This window comes from Pleuronectes platessa, chromosome 2 (assembly GCF_947347685.1).
Source record: "Pleuronectes platessa chromosome 2, fPlePla1.1, whole genome shotgun sequence".
NCBI classification, from domain to species: domain Eukaryota; kingdom Metazoa; phylum Chordata; class Actinopteri; order Pleuronectiformes; family Pleuronectidae; genus Pleuronectes; species Pleuronectes platessa.
In genome coordinates this window covers 20,841,199-20,855,694 of record NC_070627.1, presented here as the reverse complement: position 1 = coordinate 20,855,694, position 14,496 = coordinate 20,841,199, and the positions used below count along the sequence as shown (strand labels likewise).

At 40.1% G+C, this 14,496-nt stretch overlaps 2 protein-coding genes across 2 annotated transcripts; both read left to right on the top strand.

Moving 5' to 3' along the window:
- Positions 1-5: 5 nt before the first annotated feature.
- On the top strand, positions 6-4,983 carry lyar (Ly1 antibody reactive homolog (mouse)). Its single transcript, XM_053412092.1, has 8 exons — positions 6-638; positions 743-857; positions 963-1,070; positions 1,172-1,252; positions 2,275-2,596; positions 3,403-3,471; positions 3,640-3,725; positions 4,705-4,983. Exons 1-8 carry the CDS (start codon positions 517-519, stop codon positions 4,840-4,842), a joined length of 1,041 nt encoding a protein of 346 aa, XP_053268067.1. The 5' UTR covers positions 6-516; the 3' UTR covers positions 4,843-4,983.
- Positions 4,984-8,968: 3,985 nt separating this feature from the next.
- On the top strand, positions 8,969-12,706 carry tmem128 (transmembrane protein 128). The gene is made up of 5 exons (XM_053412125.1): positions 8,969-9,150; positions 10,729-10,861; positions 11,282-11,443; positions 11,912-12,020; positions 12,172-12,706. Exons 1-4 carry the CDS (start codon positions 9,021-9,023, stop codon positions 12,009-12,011), a joined length of 525 nt encoding a protein of 174 aa, XP_053268100.1. The 5' UTR covers positions 8,969-9,020; the 3' UTR covers positions 12,012-12,020; positions 12,172-12,706.
- The last annotated feature ends 1,790 nt before the right edge of the window (positions 12,707-14,496 follow it).

Below are 14,496 nucleotides of genomic sequence, written 5' to 3'. Positions count from 1 at the left end.
GCTGAAACACGAAACGGGGGCGGAAAAAAGCATAGTTTCGGAAGATGATTGTGTGACATGCTTTAACTTGACAAGAAAACGAGGCTTACCTGCTAAACGAGTCTGTACACAACATTTCATTGAAAGGGCGTTTGGATGGTATTAGACTTCATTGGTATCAGAACCTTTATTTGATTGCATTTGCCCACGGAAGACTATTAATGCGGCTACAGCGTGTCTCCGCCGTCACGTGTGTTTTGGAAAGTTTCCGCGGATGGAAGAGTGCAGGCGTGTCGCAGTTTTAAATGAGATTTAGAAGCAAAACTAGTTTAACGCAGAGACTCGTTTATATGTGTCGATAACCCTCCTGCTATTTACAGCTGTTAGCTTAGCGTAACACTTGTCAGCTTTGGATAACAATACTCGTCTTTCTGTGGCTAACTTTAGCTAGCCCTGCGGACAGAGCGGCGTCGCATGAGGATTGCACCGGGTTTGTTTTGAGTTGGGATAATTTAGGTCTATTAGTGGCGTTAGAAAATGGTGTTTTTCACCTGTAACGCCTGCGGTGAGTCCCTGAAGAAAGCTCAGGTTGATAAGCACGTGAACATGTGCCGGGGCTGCCAGGTCCTGTCCTGCATCGACTGTGGAAAAGATTTCTGGTAACGACCGAGTGTTTCCTGCCTTCCCCCTGTTCCTGTTTACTCACCACTCACTTTATTACAGAAGCAGTTTAATTAGTGCTCTGCTGTTTCTCTGTGAACAGGGGCGATGACTACAAGAACCACCTTAAATGCATCAGTGAAGATCAGAAGTATGGAGGCAAAGGCTTCGAGGCAAAGGCAAACAAGGGAGATGTGAAGCAGCAGCAATGGATTCAGGTGAGATGCACAGAAATGATCTCCCATCTATGTGATGAAATAATAAAAGCAGTGTTTGTGTCCGTGCTATTTTTAAGTCTAACTTGACATTTCTCTTGACTGTAGAAAGTAAACGAGGCCATGGACAAACCCGATATCAGTGCGAAGCTAAGGGACGTGCTCAAACAAGTCAGCGTGTACGACAATGTCCCGAGAAAGAAGGCCAAGTTTCAGGTCAGAGCTTCTTCCACCTGCACCAGCAGTTTCTTCCTTTGTTGAGCACACTGTCTGGTGGCCAGGAGCGTCATTGTTTTCATGTAGTGTCTCTCCTTCAGAACTGGATGAGGAACAGTCTTAAAATAACCAACACCAACCTTCACGATGAAGTGTGGAACATCCTTGCTGCAGCCGACAGTGTAAGTTCAGCTGCTCTAAGTTTACTATTTCACTGTTCAAATCCAGATTAAATGCAACAATTGGCTCTAAAATCAATGTAAACATATCGCATAAATATATATATATATATTTTGCATCAAGGTAATATCAGATGTTGGATAATAGTTAAACTCTATTGGAATGACTTTCTAAATTGTAAATGAACATGTTGCCAAAAATAAAATCCATGACAGTAGGGTCATTTGAAAAAAATCATAATCACCATTATTTTGGACAATATTGGAATCACGATTATTCAAACGAGTATTTTTGAGTTTGAAAACATGATTCATTTATTCATTATTTCTCCGAACCCCTACATTGAACGGGTTGCATACAACAACAAGTGGAGAATCGCGGGCTGACCGGCGCGGAGGAATGCGGGTCCGGTGTGAACAGCCAGGCGGCTGCACGCTTGAGAATAGCGCTGCACGGCACTGCCGCTACGTTGTGTAGGGCTGTTCCTCGTTGGATTCTTCAAATCCGAAGTGTTCCCATACAAGATAACTTTTTCTACCCTTTTTGTCGATCAAACGGGGCTGCCCTCCCTCTGCCTGTTTTTTCAATAACGCCGGTGACTTCACAAACAACTCGTCTCCTTCACTTTACAGCTGCTTGAGAGTGAGTGCCAGTCAGCTAGGCCGCGTTGAATGCTTTTGGGGGAAGGACCAAATTGCCAATGCGTGTTTCTTTCGAATAAAATTCCAAATTAATCGTTTCAACTCGATTATAGTAGTTTGGAGTTCGTTTGACCCAAATATCATATCACGATTAAAATTCGATTAATTGCACAGCCCTACATGACAGCCATAGTCTCTTTACAGTATTTAAAGATTGTTGATACGTAGTTTGGATCTGAAGCCATTAGATAAGGAAAAGACATGTCCTTCTTAATGTGATTTTCCTTCTGCTGTTTTGGTGTAATAAGTTATCTCAAGGTATAGAAAAAATAAGATTCCAGTGTCTTCAACATCTAAGTTAATTTTCATTCACAACCTGACAGGCTCCAGAGGTCCCCCGGCAGACTAAAAAAGATGAACCGGCAGCTCCTGAAGTCCAGATTCAAACTAATGGGAATGAAGAGCAAGCTGGACAGCCAGGTGTTGAGAAGAAGAAGCTGAACAAAAAGGAGCGTAAAGAGGCCCGTCAGCAGAAGAACAAGAAAGCTCCGAAAAACAAAGAAAAAACCGACACACAAGAGGGAGAGGGAGTCCAGAGAGGCAAAAATAAGAAAAAGGACAAAAAGAGAAAGCGCAGCAATGAAGAAGATGAAGAGCAGAACGGGCACAACGCTGAAAACGAGACGTCAAACAAGAAAATTAAGAGTAAGTTGTCTGTGAAGATTCTCAGGTGATTATTCAGGAAGGGTTGAAATGAGGGCAACTGGCCTAAAACTTCACCTATTTCACCTTTCGTCCGAGAGGCTTCTTCGAGTAAGTAAAGGGAAACACTGAATCCTGCAACAGAGGAAAATATCACGTAACTTCCTACATGGTTGGTTGGTAAATGGATTTGTATTTATATAGCACTTTTCTAGTCTTGATGACCACTCAAAGCGCTTTACAGTACAGTTTTACATTCACCCATTCATACAGTGCATCTATTCGCAGCACTTTGTTATTCTATGGGGGGGCCATTCAGGGCTCAGCATCTTGCCCAAGGACACTTTTGCATGCAGATGGGTCAGACTGGGGATCGAACCGCCTACCTACAGGTTGGAGGACGACCACTCTACCCCTCAGCCACAGCCACCCGCAATCACTTTCCCTTTTCAAGGAGATTTGTAACCATTCCTTGATTAAGACCCCATAGAGGTTTTAGAGGTTAAAGTCCTGGGGGTCCCCTGCACCCAGTCAGAACTGAAGAATTATTTGGATGAGAGGTGAAATGTTTTCAGTATCTAAAACTAAATCCAGTTGCCCTCAATTCAAATGTAGGTCAAGAATTAGGGTCTTAAGGAAACGCTCAAATACTAATCCATCTGTAGAAATTTGGCACTTTTGATTATGTATTTTAAAAAGTTTATAATTTTGACACATTCATCCTCATCAGTCTATTTTTGAGTTGAAGTGTAGGTTTGTGTATTTCAGGATGCACTTACAATTCAACTTTTCTTCCTTCTCTTTCCCAGTTGTTGAAACAGCAGAGTCTGCTGACGAACACGTGTCAGAGGACACTGAGGACCAAAAAGCCCCCAAAGGTAATGTGGCTGGTTCATATCTTGGAACAATGCCTTGTTAGAGATACATGATGAAGTTAAACAGTGAAGCCACCAGGGGTCAGTGTCGTTGTTTCTTTGTTTGAGAAATGACCATCAGTGAAAACTCTCCACACTAGAAGACAATTGATGGTTCTGATCATCTTACAGGCAAATTCAACTGGAAAGGGAATATCAAGGCTGTGCTGAAAGACTCAGTTGACCAGGAACTTCCAGTGAAGAAACTCAGGAAGAAGGTGAGACTTGTGAGACATGGGTGCATTCTGAAAGTCCAAATAATCTCCTTTCCTAACCACTTCCCTGAACCCAATGGAATATGTCAAGAGGTCATGGAAAGATGTGAAGGAGAAGCTGTAGTAGTCGGAAGAACCACAATGCAGAGAAAATCCGACAGAATAACAACTTTATTTATAACGCAAAATGTACGGTACTTTATAACAAAGTTTCCAATTAAAACAAAATAACACGTCCTGAGCAAATAGGTTTTCAGCTCATATAGAGCGAACATTTAAATCATCACTTACAGGAAAGAACAACAAAACAGATTTGATGAGGAATAAAATTAAACTAACAGGACTGAAATGTAGAAATAATGTGAGGGGTATAAGTGGAAAAAACCTTGTATAAGTAGACACCAAAAATATTGTATCCATTCCACATTCAAGGGATTGAAAAACGTGAATATTTAAGACTGATAAGGATATAGTGAACTATACGTTCAATCAGCTTGTTGATCGCTATGACTCTTGACTGGACAGTTGTGACAGAGAAGAAATCAGGAGCTCATACGATCATGTGAGGATTCACATTATTTCTGGATCATGTCATGAGAACATGGGTGTTTCCAGGTGTAAATATAATGTTGCATTGCTATAAATGTTGCTGCGGCAAAGAATTGCGGGGCGGCATTTTCTTTCTCTCCAATCCTTTCATAAAGGATTGTTTGATGTTTCCTATACTTAATGAGAGAACTTAGGAAGCTTTTGCTTATCCTTTAGAGAATTAGAATAGCTCTTATAATGGCAGTCGCTGAAATACTTCCGGGTCATTTCACTCAGTTAGGAAGGTTCCTATGCAAAATGGACGATTCGAATGCACCCATGGAGTGTCTTACTCTGTAATTCTTTGTTTGCATTGCATCCCATCTATCTTCTACACCCTGCCTGTTCCTCTGAACTTACCTTTGGTTAAATTTATTTTTTGTGGTTTACACAGATTTTGGCTGCCTACTATTCGTTCACTGCTGATGGAAATTTTAAAACGGAAGAGGAGGTTCTGGCACTATTCAACAAGAAGATCACAAAAAATCCCACGTTTAGAGTTTTGAAAGACCGAGTTAAACTTGTAAAGTAGACTTGTGTATCTCACACCTCTGGCATGAAATATATTTGTTCATAGACTTTTAAAATTGAAAGGAGTTTCTTGTCTGTCATCCTCCCGGGATGTTTTTATACAGATGGCATAATCTTGAAGATTAAACCATTTTATAAGCGATGAATGTGTCTTGTTTCTGATTTCAGTGGAGCCGGTCGGCTTTACAAACTATCCAAGAACACGGCTTTGTTCTTTAACGTATAAAATGACAATTGTGATAGACAATGACTCTCTCTACATTCCAAGGCCACAGTAAGGCTGGGAAATGGCACCTTATCTGCGGGATTGGGTGTTGGAGTGGGGGAAGGGAAACAGGAGAGGTGCACCCGAGGTGAATTTGACTCTCACACGGGACGAAGCTAATGCACATTCCTCGGCACCCCGAACGGGGTTCACTTGGCTGTGGACACAGAAGCTCCATAGAAGTAAGATGCTTGGTGTCAGCATCAGGTGAAGTTTTAATGCTGTCTGATTTTCAGCCGCTAGAATGAGCAGCCTCTTTACCCGTGTACACACACACACACACACACGCATATACACACACACACACACACATACACACACACATACACACAGGAGGAGCTACAGGAGGAAATCTGCCCAGCTTTATGAAGCTCTGCTAATCCCTGCAGGTTCAACACTGATGCTCATTCATCACACTGCTTACCTGTAATTGTATATTAGATACTTTGGGTATTAGTCAAGCTGTTACTCAGGTTTGCTAGTATTAAAATGGTGTTTTCTAGTCTGCCGTTGGACTAATCCAGACCCCACAGGATTCTCAGAAAAACTGACACTGAGCCTGTCTCCACTGTCGCAAAGCGAATCTGGGTCTCCACATCAGTCTCATTTCTGCCATTAAATATGTCCTGATGAACTGTGGCCACTAACTTTTGATATGAAGGGTCAGTTTGATCCTTGAGCATTGAACTTAATGGCAGCCATAATTATTTGAAGAATGACTTTCACAAGTTAATCGGTAGGCTACCTGAAATATTAAACACAAAATAGAGGCACTACAGCATCTGAAAGAAACTGTCTTCGAAAAGAAAAGTTTGATTAATAACAAAAATAAAATGCTTGCATAGCTGCTTGTTGTTTGTCTTGTCTGTGTAACCACTCCTTTCTACTTGTGGAACTGTTGCTGAACCTTCATTATTACAAGACTGTTATATTACTTTACAATTGTTTTTTTTAGTCTACCTAATAAACTGGCATAAAAGCGATCAGCTGTTGACAAGCGAGGGATCAACCTCCACTTGAAGTATTATTCACTTTTCTTTACAAAACACATCTTAGCCTTTTCTTGGAAAGTTTTTAATTGGGAGTAAAATGGGACAAAGGTATCGGCAGTGTCAGATTCTTGCCAGCACTGTGTAAAGGTAGACGTTCAAGATAAACTCTGGAATGGAGCCAGCTACTATGCATTCTACAAAGTTGTTGAGGAATGGGAGCAAATAGACTTGGTCAGACCTCTTTTTTGTGCAAATATCCTCAGTTACCCTTTAAGCTTATATAAATTTCCCCAGCCTGGTGGTACAGTTTTTTAATGCTGTTGGTATCAAGATGATCTTTAGGAGGAACTATAAAAAAACATTAACTGTTGGAACCTGATTGAAACGGATCTTTGGGGCAGATACCAATATATCATCTGATATGTACAGTGCCTTGCATAAGTATTCACCCCCCTTGGACTTTTTCCCATTATGTACTGTTACTAACTGGAATTCAAATAGACTAAAATAAACTTTTTCCCGTTTGATCAACACAACATGCATAGTACTTTGGAGGTGCAAAATAAATTTTATTGTGACACAAACAATAATGAGAACAAAAAAGTTGACATCTGTTGGGTGCATAAGTATTCACCCCCCTGTGTCAATACTTGGTAGAACCCCCTTTCGCTGCAATTACAGCTGCAAGTCTTTTGGGGTATGTCTCTACCAGCTTTGCACATCTAGAGATGGAAAGGTTTGTCCATTCTTCTTGGCAAAAAAGATGAAGCTCAGTCAGATTGGATGGAGACCGTCTGTGAACCGCAATCTTCAAGTCTTGCCATAGATTCTCTATTGGATTGAGGTCTGGGCTTTGACTGGGCCATTTTAAGACATTAACATTCTTTAATCCAAACCATTCCTTTGTAGCTCTGGCTGTATGTTTAGGGTCATTGTCCTGCTGGAAGATGAACCTCCGCCCCAGTCTCAAGTCTTTTGCAGACTGCATCAGATTTTCTTCAAGGATTTCCCTGTATTTGGCTCCATCCATCTTTCCCTCTATTCTGACCAGTTTCCCTGTACCTGCTGAAGAGAAGCATCCTCACAGCATGATGCTACCACCACCATGTTTCACTGTTGGGATGGTGTGCTCAGGGTGATGGGCAGTGTTGGGTTTTCGCCACACATAGCGTTTTGCATTGAGGCCAAAAAGTTCAATTTTGGTCTCATCTGACCAGAGCACCTTCTTCCACATGTTTGCTGTGTCTCCCACATGGCTTCTGGCAAACTCCAAACTGGATTTTTTATGGATCCCTTTCAACAATGGCTTTCTTCTTGCCACTCTTCCATAAAGGCCAGATTTGTGGAGTAGACGACTATTAGTTGTCCTGTGGACAGATTCTCCCACCTCAGCTGTGGATCTCTGCAACTCCTCCAGAGTAACCATGGGCCTCCTGGTTGCTTCTCTGATTAATTTTCTCCTTGTCCGACTCTTCAGTTTGGGTGGACGGCCTCCTCTTGGTAGGTTTGCGGTTGTGCCATATTCTTTCCATTTTCTTATGATGGATTTTATGGTGCTCAGAGAGATGTTCAAAGCTCTAGATATTTTTTTATAACCTAACCCTGCTTCATATTTCTCCACAACTTTATCCCTGACCTGTTTGGTGAGCTCCTTGGTCTTCATGATGCTGTTTGTTCAGTAATGATCTCCAACAAACTCTGAGTCCGTCACAGAACAGGTGTATTTATACTGAGATTAAATTGCAGACAGGTGGACCCTATTTACTAATTATGTGACTTGCAAATGTGACTTGTGAATGCAATTGGTCGCACCAGATCTTTGTTAGGGGTTTCACAGTAAAGGGGGTGAATACATATGCACTCAACACTTTTCAGATTTTTATTTGTAAATAATTGTGAAATCCATGTAATATTTCCCCCCACTTCCAAATGATGCACTATTTTGTGTTGGTCCATTACATAAACTCACGATGAAATAAATTTTAATCTGTGGTTATACCATGACAAAATGTAGAAAAGTCCAAAGGGGGTGAATACTTATGCAAGGCACTGTATGTTAAAAAATGTCAATGTCAAATCACCATGACAAAGAACTGTAATTTAGGCTTGATATTTTACAGTATCAACATAAACTTCATGATAAATAACCACTTATAATTATGCAACACAAATAAGACCAAACATATAGAAGTCTAATTTTTATAATGTTTTCATGTTGGCGCATATAAGCATATAAACAGTAAGACAATAAAATATATTAACGACCAGGGTTTAATTAAATATGGTCAAATTACTAATTTCTGCCATGGTTATTAATCTGTATTTAACATGGTTTTGTATTTTAAAACAAAACCATGATTAGGATACTCCTACTAACAGTCCCCTTTGTTTGATGAAGCAATACGGTATTGTTCTTATACTGACAAATTTAAAGGTAACTGTTTCTGCTTAATAAATGATATACAGTTAATGCCATAGTTACATTTTTGTTGTATATAATACTTTAATATATAAGTTTAGCATCTATACTTATAATGTAAATGGAGGAAAACTGAACATTGTTTTCTATAATGAACATGTCAGTTTAATTTACTTATTTTCAAAGGTAACAAATATAGATTTGCACCAAATGATTGGTATAATTTAAAATATGCTTAGATTTAATTACACACTGTGAACTAAAACTGTGTGGACCTCCCCTTTACATTTTAATGTAACTGTTCTATTGTTTGTTTAACCTTTAATCTTGATACAACTAATAAATGAAATGTTTATTTACCTGATTGATATTGTTTTTCTTTAACTACATTTGTATAAATAAAGAGAAGAAAAATACAACTGTAGCTGTCAAGTGCGTCATAGAAAGGCGACTCTGCATCTAACAGGAAGTGCCTTCAAGTGGTCACTTAGCTTTCAGAGCTGATGCTAGTTACTGATAGCATCAACAACACCATGCTGAACGACAGTGAGCTGTCAACACTGCGGAACCGATTCAAGAGAGATGCGGAATTGCTTATGCAAACGACGACAGCGGGTGACAAAGATGAAAAGAGTAAGACACGTGGTGGCTGACGTTATTAGCCGGGTTTTCTTTCAGAGCTAACGTTGTAAACACAGTGATAACTCATTTCTGGTTTGGGCGCTGACATCCCGACTGTAAATGCTCAACACAGCCTGCTGACTAACTAAAAGAAATCACAACGGCTCAAACTGTTGAACGAACAGTGTGTCGTCATCACGGTGTGGAAACAAATTGAACTTTTCCCTTCACGAAACTGTAACGAGCTGCCACTAGTGATGCACTCAGTCGTCAGTTTAATTGGAACACCAAGCTAAAGCTAACGCAGCCTTATTCAGGAGACCTGCAGTGAACCACAGTGTGAGGAAGGATGCCATGTGTTTGTTGGAAACTGCTGGATGTGTCAAGCCTGTACCCTCATTGTTACAAAATGGGTTAGACGCAATAATGGAAAGACTTTCAAATATAACACAACACAAATCAACAGCATCACACACTGCATCCTTCTAAATAAAAGTCAACACTAAACAGTCTCCGCAAACCATGGACATTTTAATTTCAAAGTGTTGTTCACGGTTGGACTCCTTCATTAGTTTTCATCGGGGTGTACCTAATAAACTGGGAGCTGAGTTTAGCCAATAAACAACAGAATGTGTGACTGCAACATTTTAATTCTATAAGCGGTTTGTATGCAGCTTGTACAGTGGACGATTGTTCAACTCCGAGGCGTTGACTGGCAGATACTCAACAATTCTTGATTCTTTTGACTGTGAGCTGTGTCAGCCCAGCCTCATAGTACAAGGGAACTTGGCTCCTACATTGTCTCTTGTCAAAGGGCCATCTCTTTGCCAGTGTAAACCGATCACTGTAATACAAGCAACAGACCGAGCATTTGTTGAGCGGTCATCCCTTTCATATCAGCGTCTGCGGTTATTCCAGTTTACGTGCCGCCAGTGGTCTTTCAGGTGAGCTGGCTTGCTATAGTATATCTTGTAAACAAGATGGACCACTGGTCAAACCTTTCATTAAAGATGCAGGTCAACTATGTGTCTGGGGCATGGAGGCATGGAGTTCATTGTGAACTCTGCACAGAGCACAGCAGCACTTCATCAGCCAACAACCAGCTATGATATGTTTAATTAACCAGTAAATTATAGAGATTAATAGCTCTCGGAGAAGTAAGATTATCTTTTGGAAAACGATCAGATTCACCTCTTAAGCTCCTGAAATTCAAAAGCTTGGGATTTGGCATATTCTATTGAACCAGGACAAATCTCAGTTGGTAGTAAATAGTGAACTATACTGTAATTCTTTCACTGACTACTTTAATTTGAATGTAGTGTGTTTTTGTTACATAGTACTACTGTGCTAACTTTATATATTACCCATCTAATCAATGGTAAAATAATGCAAGACTGTCTAAAATATTGAGGGCCAAAGGATTGTTGAGGGCTAATTAAACGTGATAAGCTATGAATCCATTTCCTATAATCTGTACTTCAATTTCTGCTTTCAAGTTGTCATGGATTCAATTGTGCTCTCAAAGTGGACACATGGATGAAGCTCCAACTCTAAGACTTTATGACGTTGTTGTTTTCGATTATCTTTCAGGTCCGGAGGAAAAAGATGCCAAACCTCTTCCTCGCATTAACAGACACTCCGTTTTCTGGGTCGTGGCATCTATAGCTGTGACCTACTATGTTGAGTTCCTCCAAAACATCATGGAGAACGATAATATCAAAAGGTGACTGAGTTATGGAGACGACTGATGAAACTCCCCCCCAGATTACATTCACACATCTCTGTACCCTACTTTATAAACACACAGCAGGTAAAATATTACATATGTATGAGGTCAATTTCGTACTGCGACTTATCTTTAGTTTCGTTACTTTGTCTAAATAACCTTCACACAGAGAGCGTAATCTTCTGTTGTTGTGGAAGGTGTGGACGCTCATGTAACAAAACAAAGTGCACATGTTTTTGTTTTACTTTCTCAGTAGGTCGACCAGTAAATGATACCAGTGACATTTGATACAAGTGGGAAGTTCGTGTATCATTGTTAACTTCACCATTTGTAGTTGAACAGCTTCAGTAAATCTCAGCAGATTAATTTCCGATCTTCAGTAACCTCCTCCCTCTTTCTAAACCCTATTTTCCCCAGCTGGTGGTTCTTTGTGGGTCTGGTACTCCTTGGGATCTGCCTGTCGCTGGCCATGTTTTGTATTGTATACCTGGAGTGGTTCAAAGGGATCCAGAACTATGACCAAGAATATCCTGCCATTCCTCCCCTCACCACCGCCGCCTTTATTGCTGCATCATGCAGGTAAAACACAAAAAAGCGTAACCGTGAATTGCTTTAACAAAGTACTTTCCTTTTAGTTTAATACCAGGTAAAATATAGGACGCTGTATTTGAAAACAAACAAGAAGATCAGCATCAGATGTTTATCACAACATTTAACATACTATACATCTCCCTTTTTGAATGTGATAATCTAACAAGATAACGTTGTCATGACAAGAAATAATGTAGTTCGTCGGTATATGCCCCAAAATCAAGTGTCTCATAGGCTTCTAGCTGTCATGTTGAAACATAAAAGTAACAAACAATTGTCTAAAATTATATTAAAATGCTTAAACATCAAGATTTTATTTTAACTAAACTATGTAGTAAAACCAATCCCATGACAAAACAAGCTGAGACTGTAAACCATGACAGTGTAGGAGGAGGCAGCCGTTTTTGTGTTTCAGTATTTGTGTGTATGGAAGTAACATGTGTCCTTCTCTCTCAGCTTTAACATAGCACTGTGGCCAGTGTGGTCCTTCTTCACTCCACTCATCCTCTTCACACAGTTCATGGGTGTGGTCATGCTCATCTCTTTGCTTGGATGAATGTGAAAGGTGAGGACAATACTTTTTTTTGTGTGTGTGTTCTCTTTTTAATGACAACTTTGCATTTGGACATAAATTGTTGGACATAAATGTGGCATAAAATCTAAACTTTAATGTCATTAGTAAATCTCAACTCATAATCTTCTGTATTGTTTTGCAGCTGAGGATTGACACCAATGCTGACCAGAGTTGTGTTTTTATACTTTTTCTCCCGTGCTCAAACATATTTTATGTTGCCATATCCCCCATATCTACACTCCCAGTTTACTGAACCTCTCACTCTCTCTTGATAATAAAACACTGGTGGCAACACAGGAAACACACGCGTAGGGAGTATTTTATCAACTGGGCTTTTTCACAACAAACATCTTGACTTCTGACAGTAGCGAAAGCACAGGTCTTGGTCAATGGCTTTAACACTGACAGTACATGATACTAAAAACAGCTAAATGGCATTCAACCATAATTTATTTTACTACACACACCTGTTATTTCCTAACACACGTCTTCTGTGATGTTTGCCTGTTATGCCGATCTGTATAAAAGTCTGGTGTGTAAGCATTGAAGAAAATCTGTTGGACCATTTATAGCTGTGGAAAAATCAAAAAATATAAAAGTTTGTGGTGAGGTTAATAATTTCTGCTTATCTCCTGTTAAAATGTTTATCTTGAATAAAGTTATGTGACTAATTTCAACATCTGTAAAATTGTTGCTCTTCATGAAACTGCATCAAACATGCACCAAGCATCTGGTACACACACACGACACATGACACACTGTCTTTCTCTGTGTCTCCCTCTCTCTCTCTCTCTCCCCAACCATGGCTTCAACCACTGTCTCCAGCTCCTTGTTTTTTTGGAGGCAGGTATCCTTCCCCACCTTCTCACTCCTGAGCTGATCATCCAGAGCTTCCCAATAAGGTCCTAGTCAGTCTCACTCGGTTGGATCTGAGTCTGCATGGTCTCCAGCTTTTCCTTGAGCTCAACATTCTTTTTGAGTCCCCCTGCTAGTTGAACCACATTCCTCTCCGTAGCTTCAACCACACTCTCCAGCTCCTCGATTCTTTGAATGCAGACGTCTTTCTCTAACCGCTCACTCCATCGCTGCTTCTCCAGATCCATAATCTGAAGTTGGTAATCATCATTGCTCTGCAGGATCTCAAATTGCGTGGCCTTCAGTTCTGCCATGAGCTGATTATTCTTAAAGGCCAGCGCGGCCTTTACACTTTCAAAAGTGTCCATTAGTTCTTCTTTTTCACGGGTGACAGCCTCAACCTTCATCCTGTAGTCAATTAACTCCTCTTGCATGTTCTGCACGTCGACCTGCTGCTTTTTGGAGAGATTTGTCAGGAACTGTATATACCCTGAGTCTACTCCCTGCATCGCCTTGGCATTCCTCAATTCAATCTCTAATGATGCAATCTCCGCCTGCATCCGTCTCATGTCATCATTCCATCTGCTCTCCCTGCTGTTCATCAGGGCCGTAAGAGCAAGGTGCCTGCGTTCCAGCTTCATGTTCTCGAGCTCTGAGTCTCGGCTGTTCACTAATCAAGTGTTTGTTGCAGTTGTTCTGTCGCATGCTCTGATTGCACTGAGTAGTTTCTGTTCCTCAGTCTGTAAAGTATGACTAAGTCACTGTGATGTCTTTGATGTCTGTGATGTCTCTGTTGTTGATGATCTTTGCTACAATGTTGCGGATGCCTGGAAACATGAATAATTCTCAAATCATGTGATGTAATCCCTTCATGTTTAAAAAAAATTATATCTAACTATTTCAATATTAAAACATTAAATATACCATATAATAAAAAAACAACATAAGATATATTATGTAGTATAAAAAAATATATCACACAGTATGATGTAATATATACAACCCCAAATCAGAAATAGTTTGGACGGTATGTTAAATTTAAAATTTAAACAGAACAGGGATTTATAAATAATCTTTGACCTTTGTTACAATAAATACGATACAAAAGTACATTATTTGATGTTTGACCTCATGAATTGTATTGTTTTTCAAAATTCTTAATTTTGATTCTTGCAACATATTTCCAAAAAGTTGGGACAGTGAAGCATTTATCACTTTGTAATGTTGCCATGCCTTTTCACAACACGTTAAAGACGTTTAGGGACTCAAGACACCCAGTGATGAAGCATTTCAGGGGTCATTTTGTCCCATTCTTCCTGCAAACAAGTCTTAAGTAAGGTGTGCAACAGTACAGGGTCTCCGTTGTCGCATTTTTAAATGTGCCACATATTCTCTATTGTGGCCAAGTCTGGACTGCATGCAGGCCAGTCCAGCACCCCCACCCGCAGCCATGCATTTGTAATGTGTGCACAGTGTGGTTTTGCATTGTCTTGTTGCAATATGCATGGCTGTCTTTGGAAAAGATGTCGTCTTGAAATTTTCAATATTCTTCATCTTCTGACCTCTTTTCACACAGGGTGAATTTGGGTACTTTGGGATTTTTTTGTTCAAT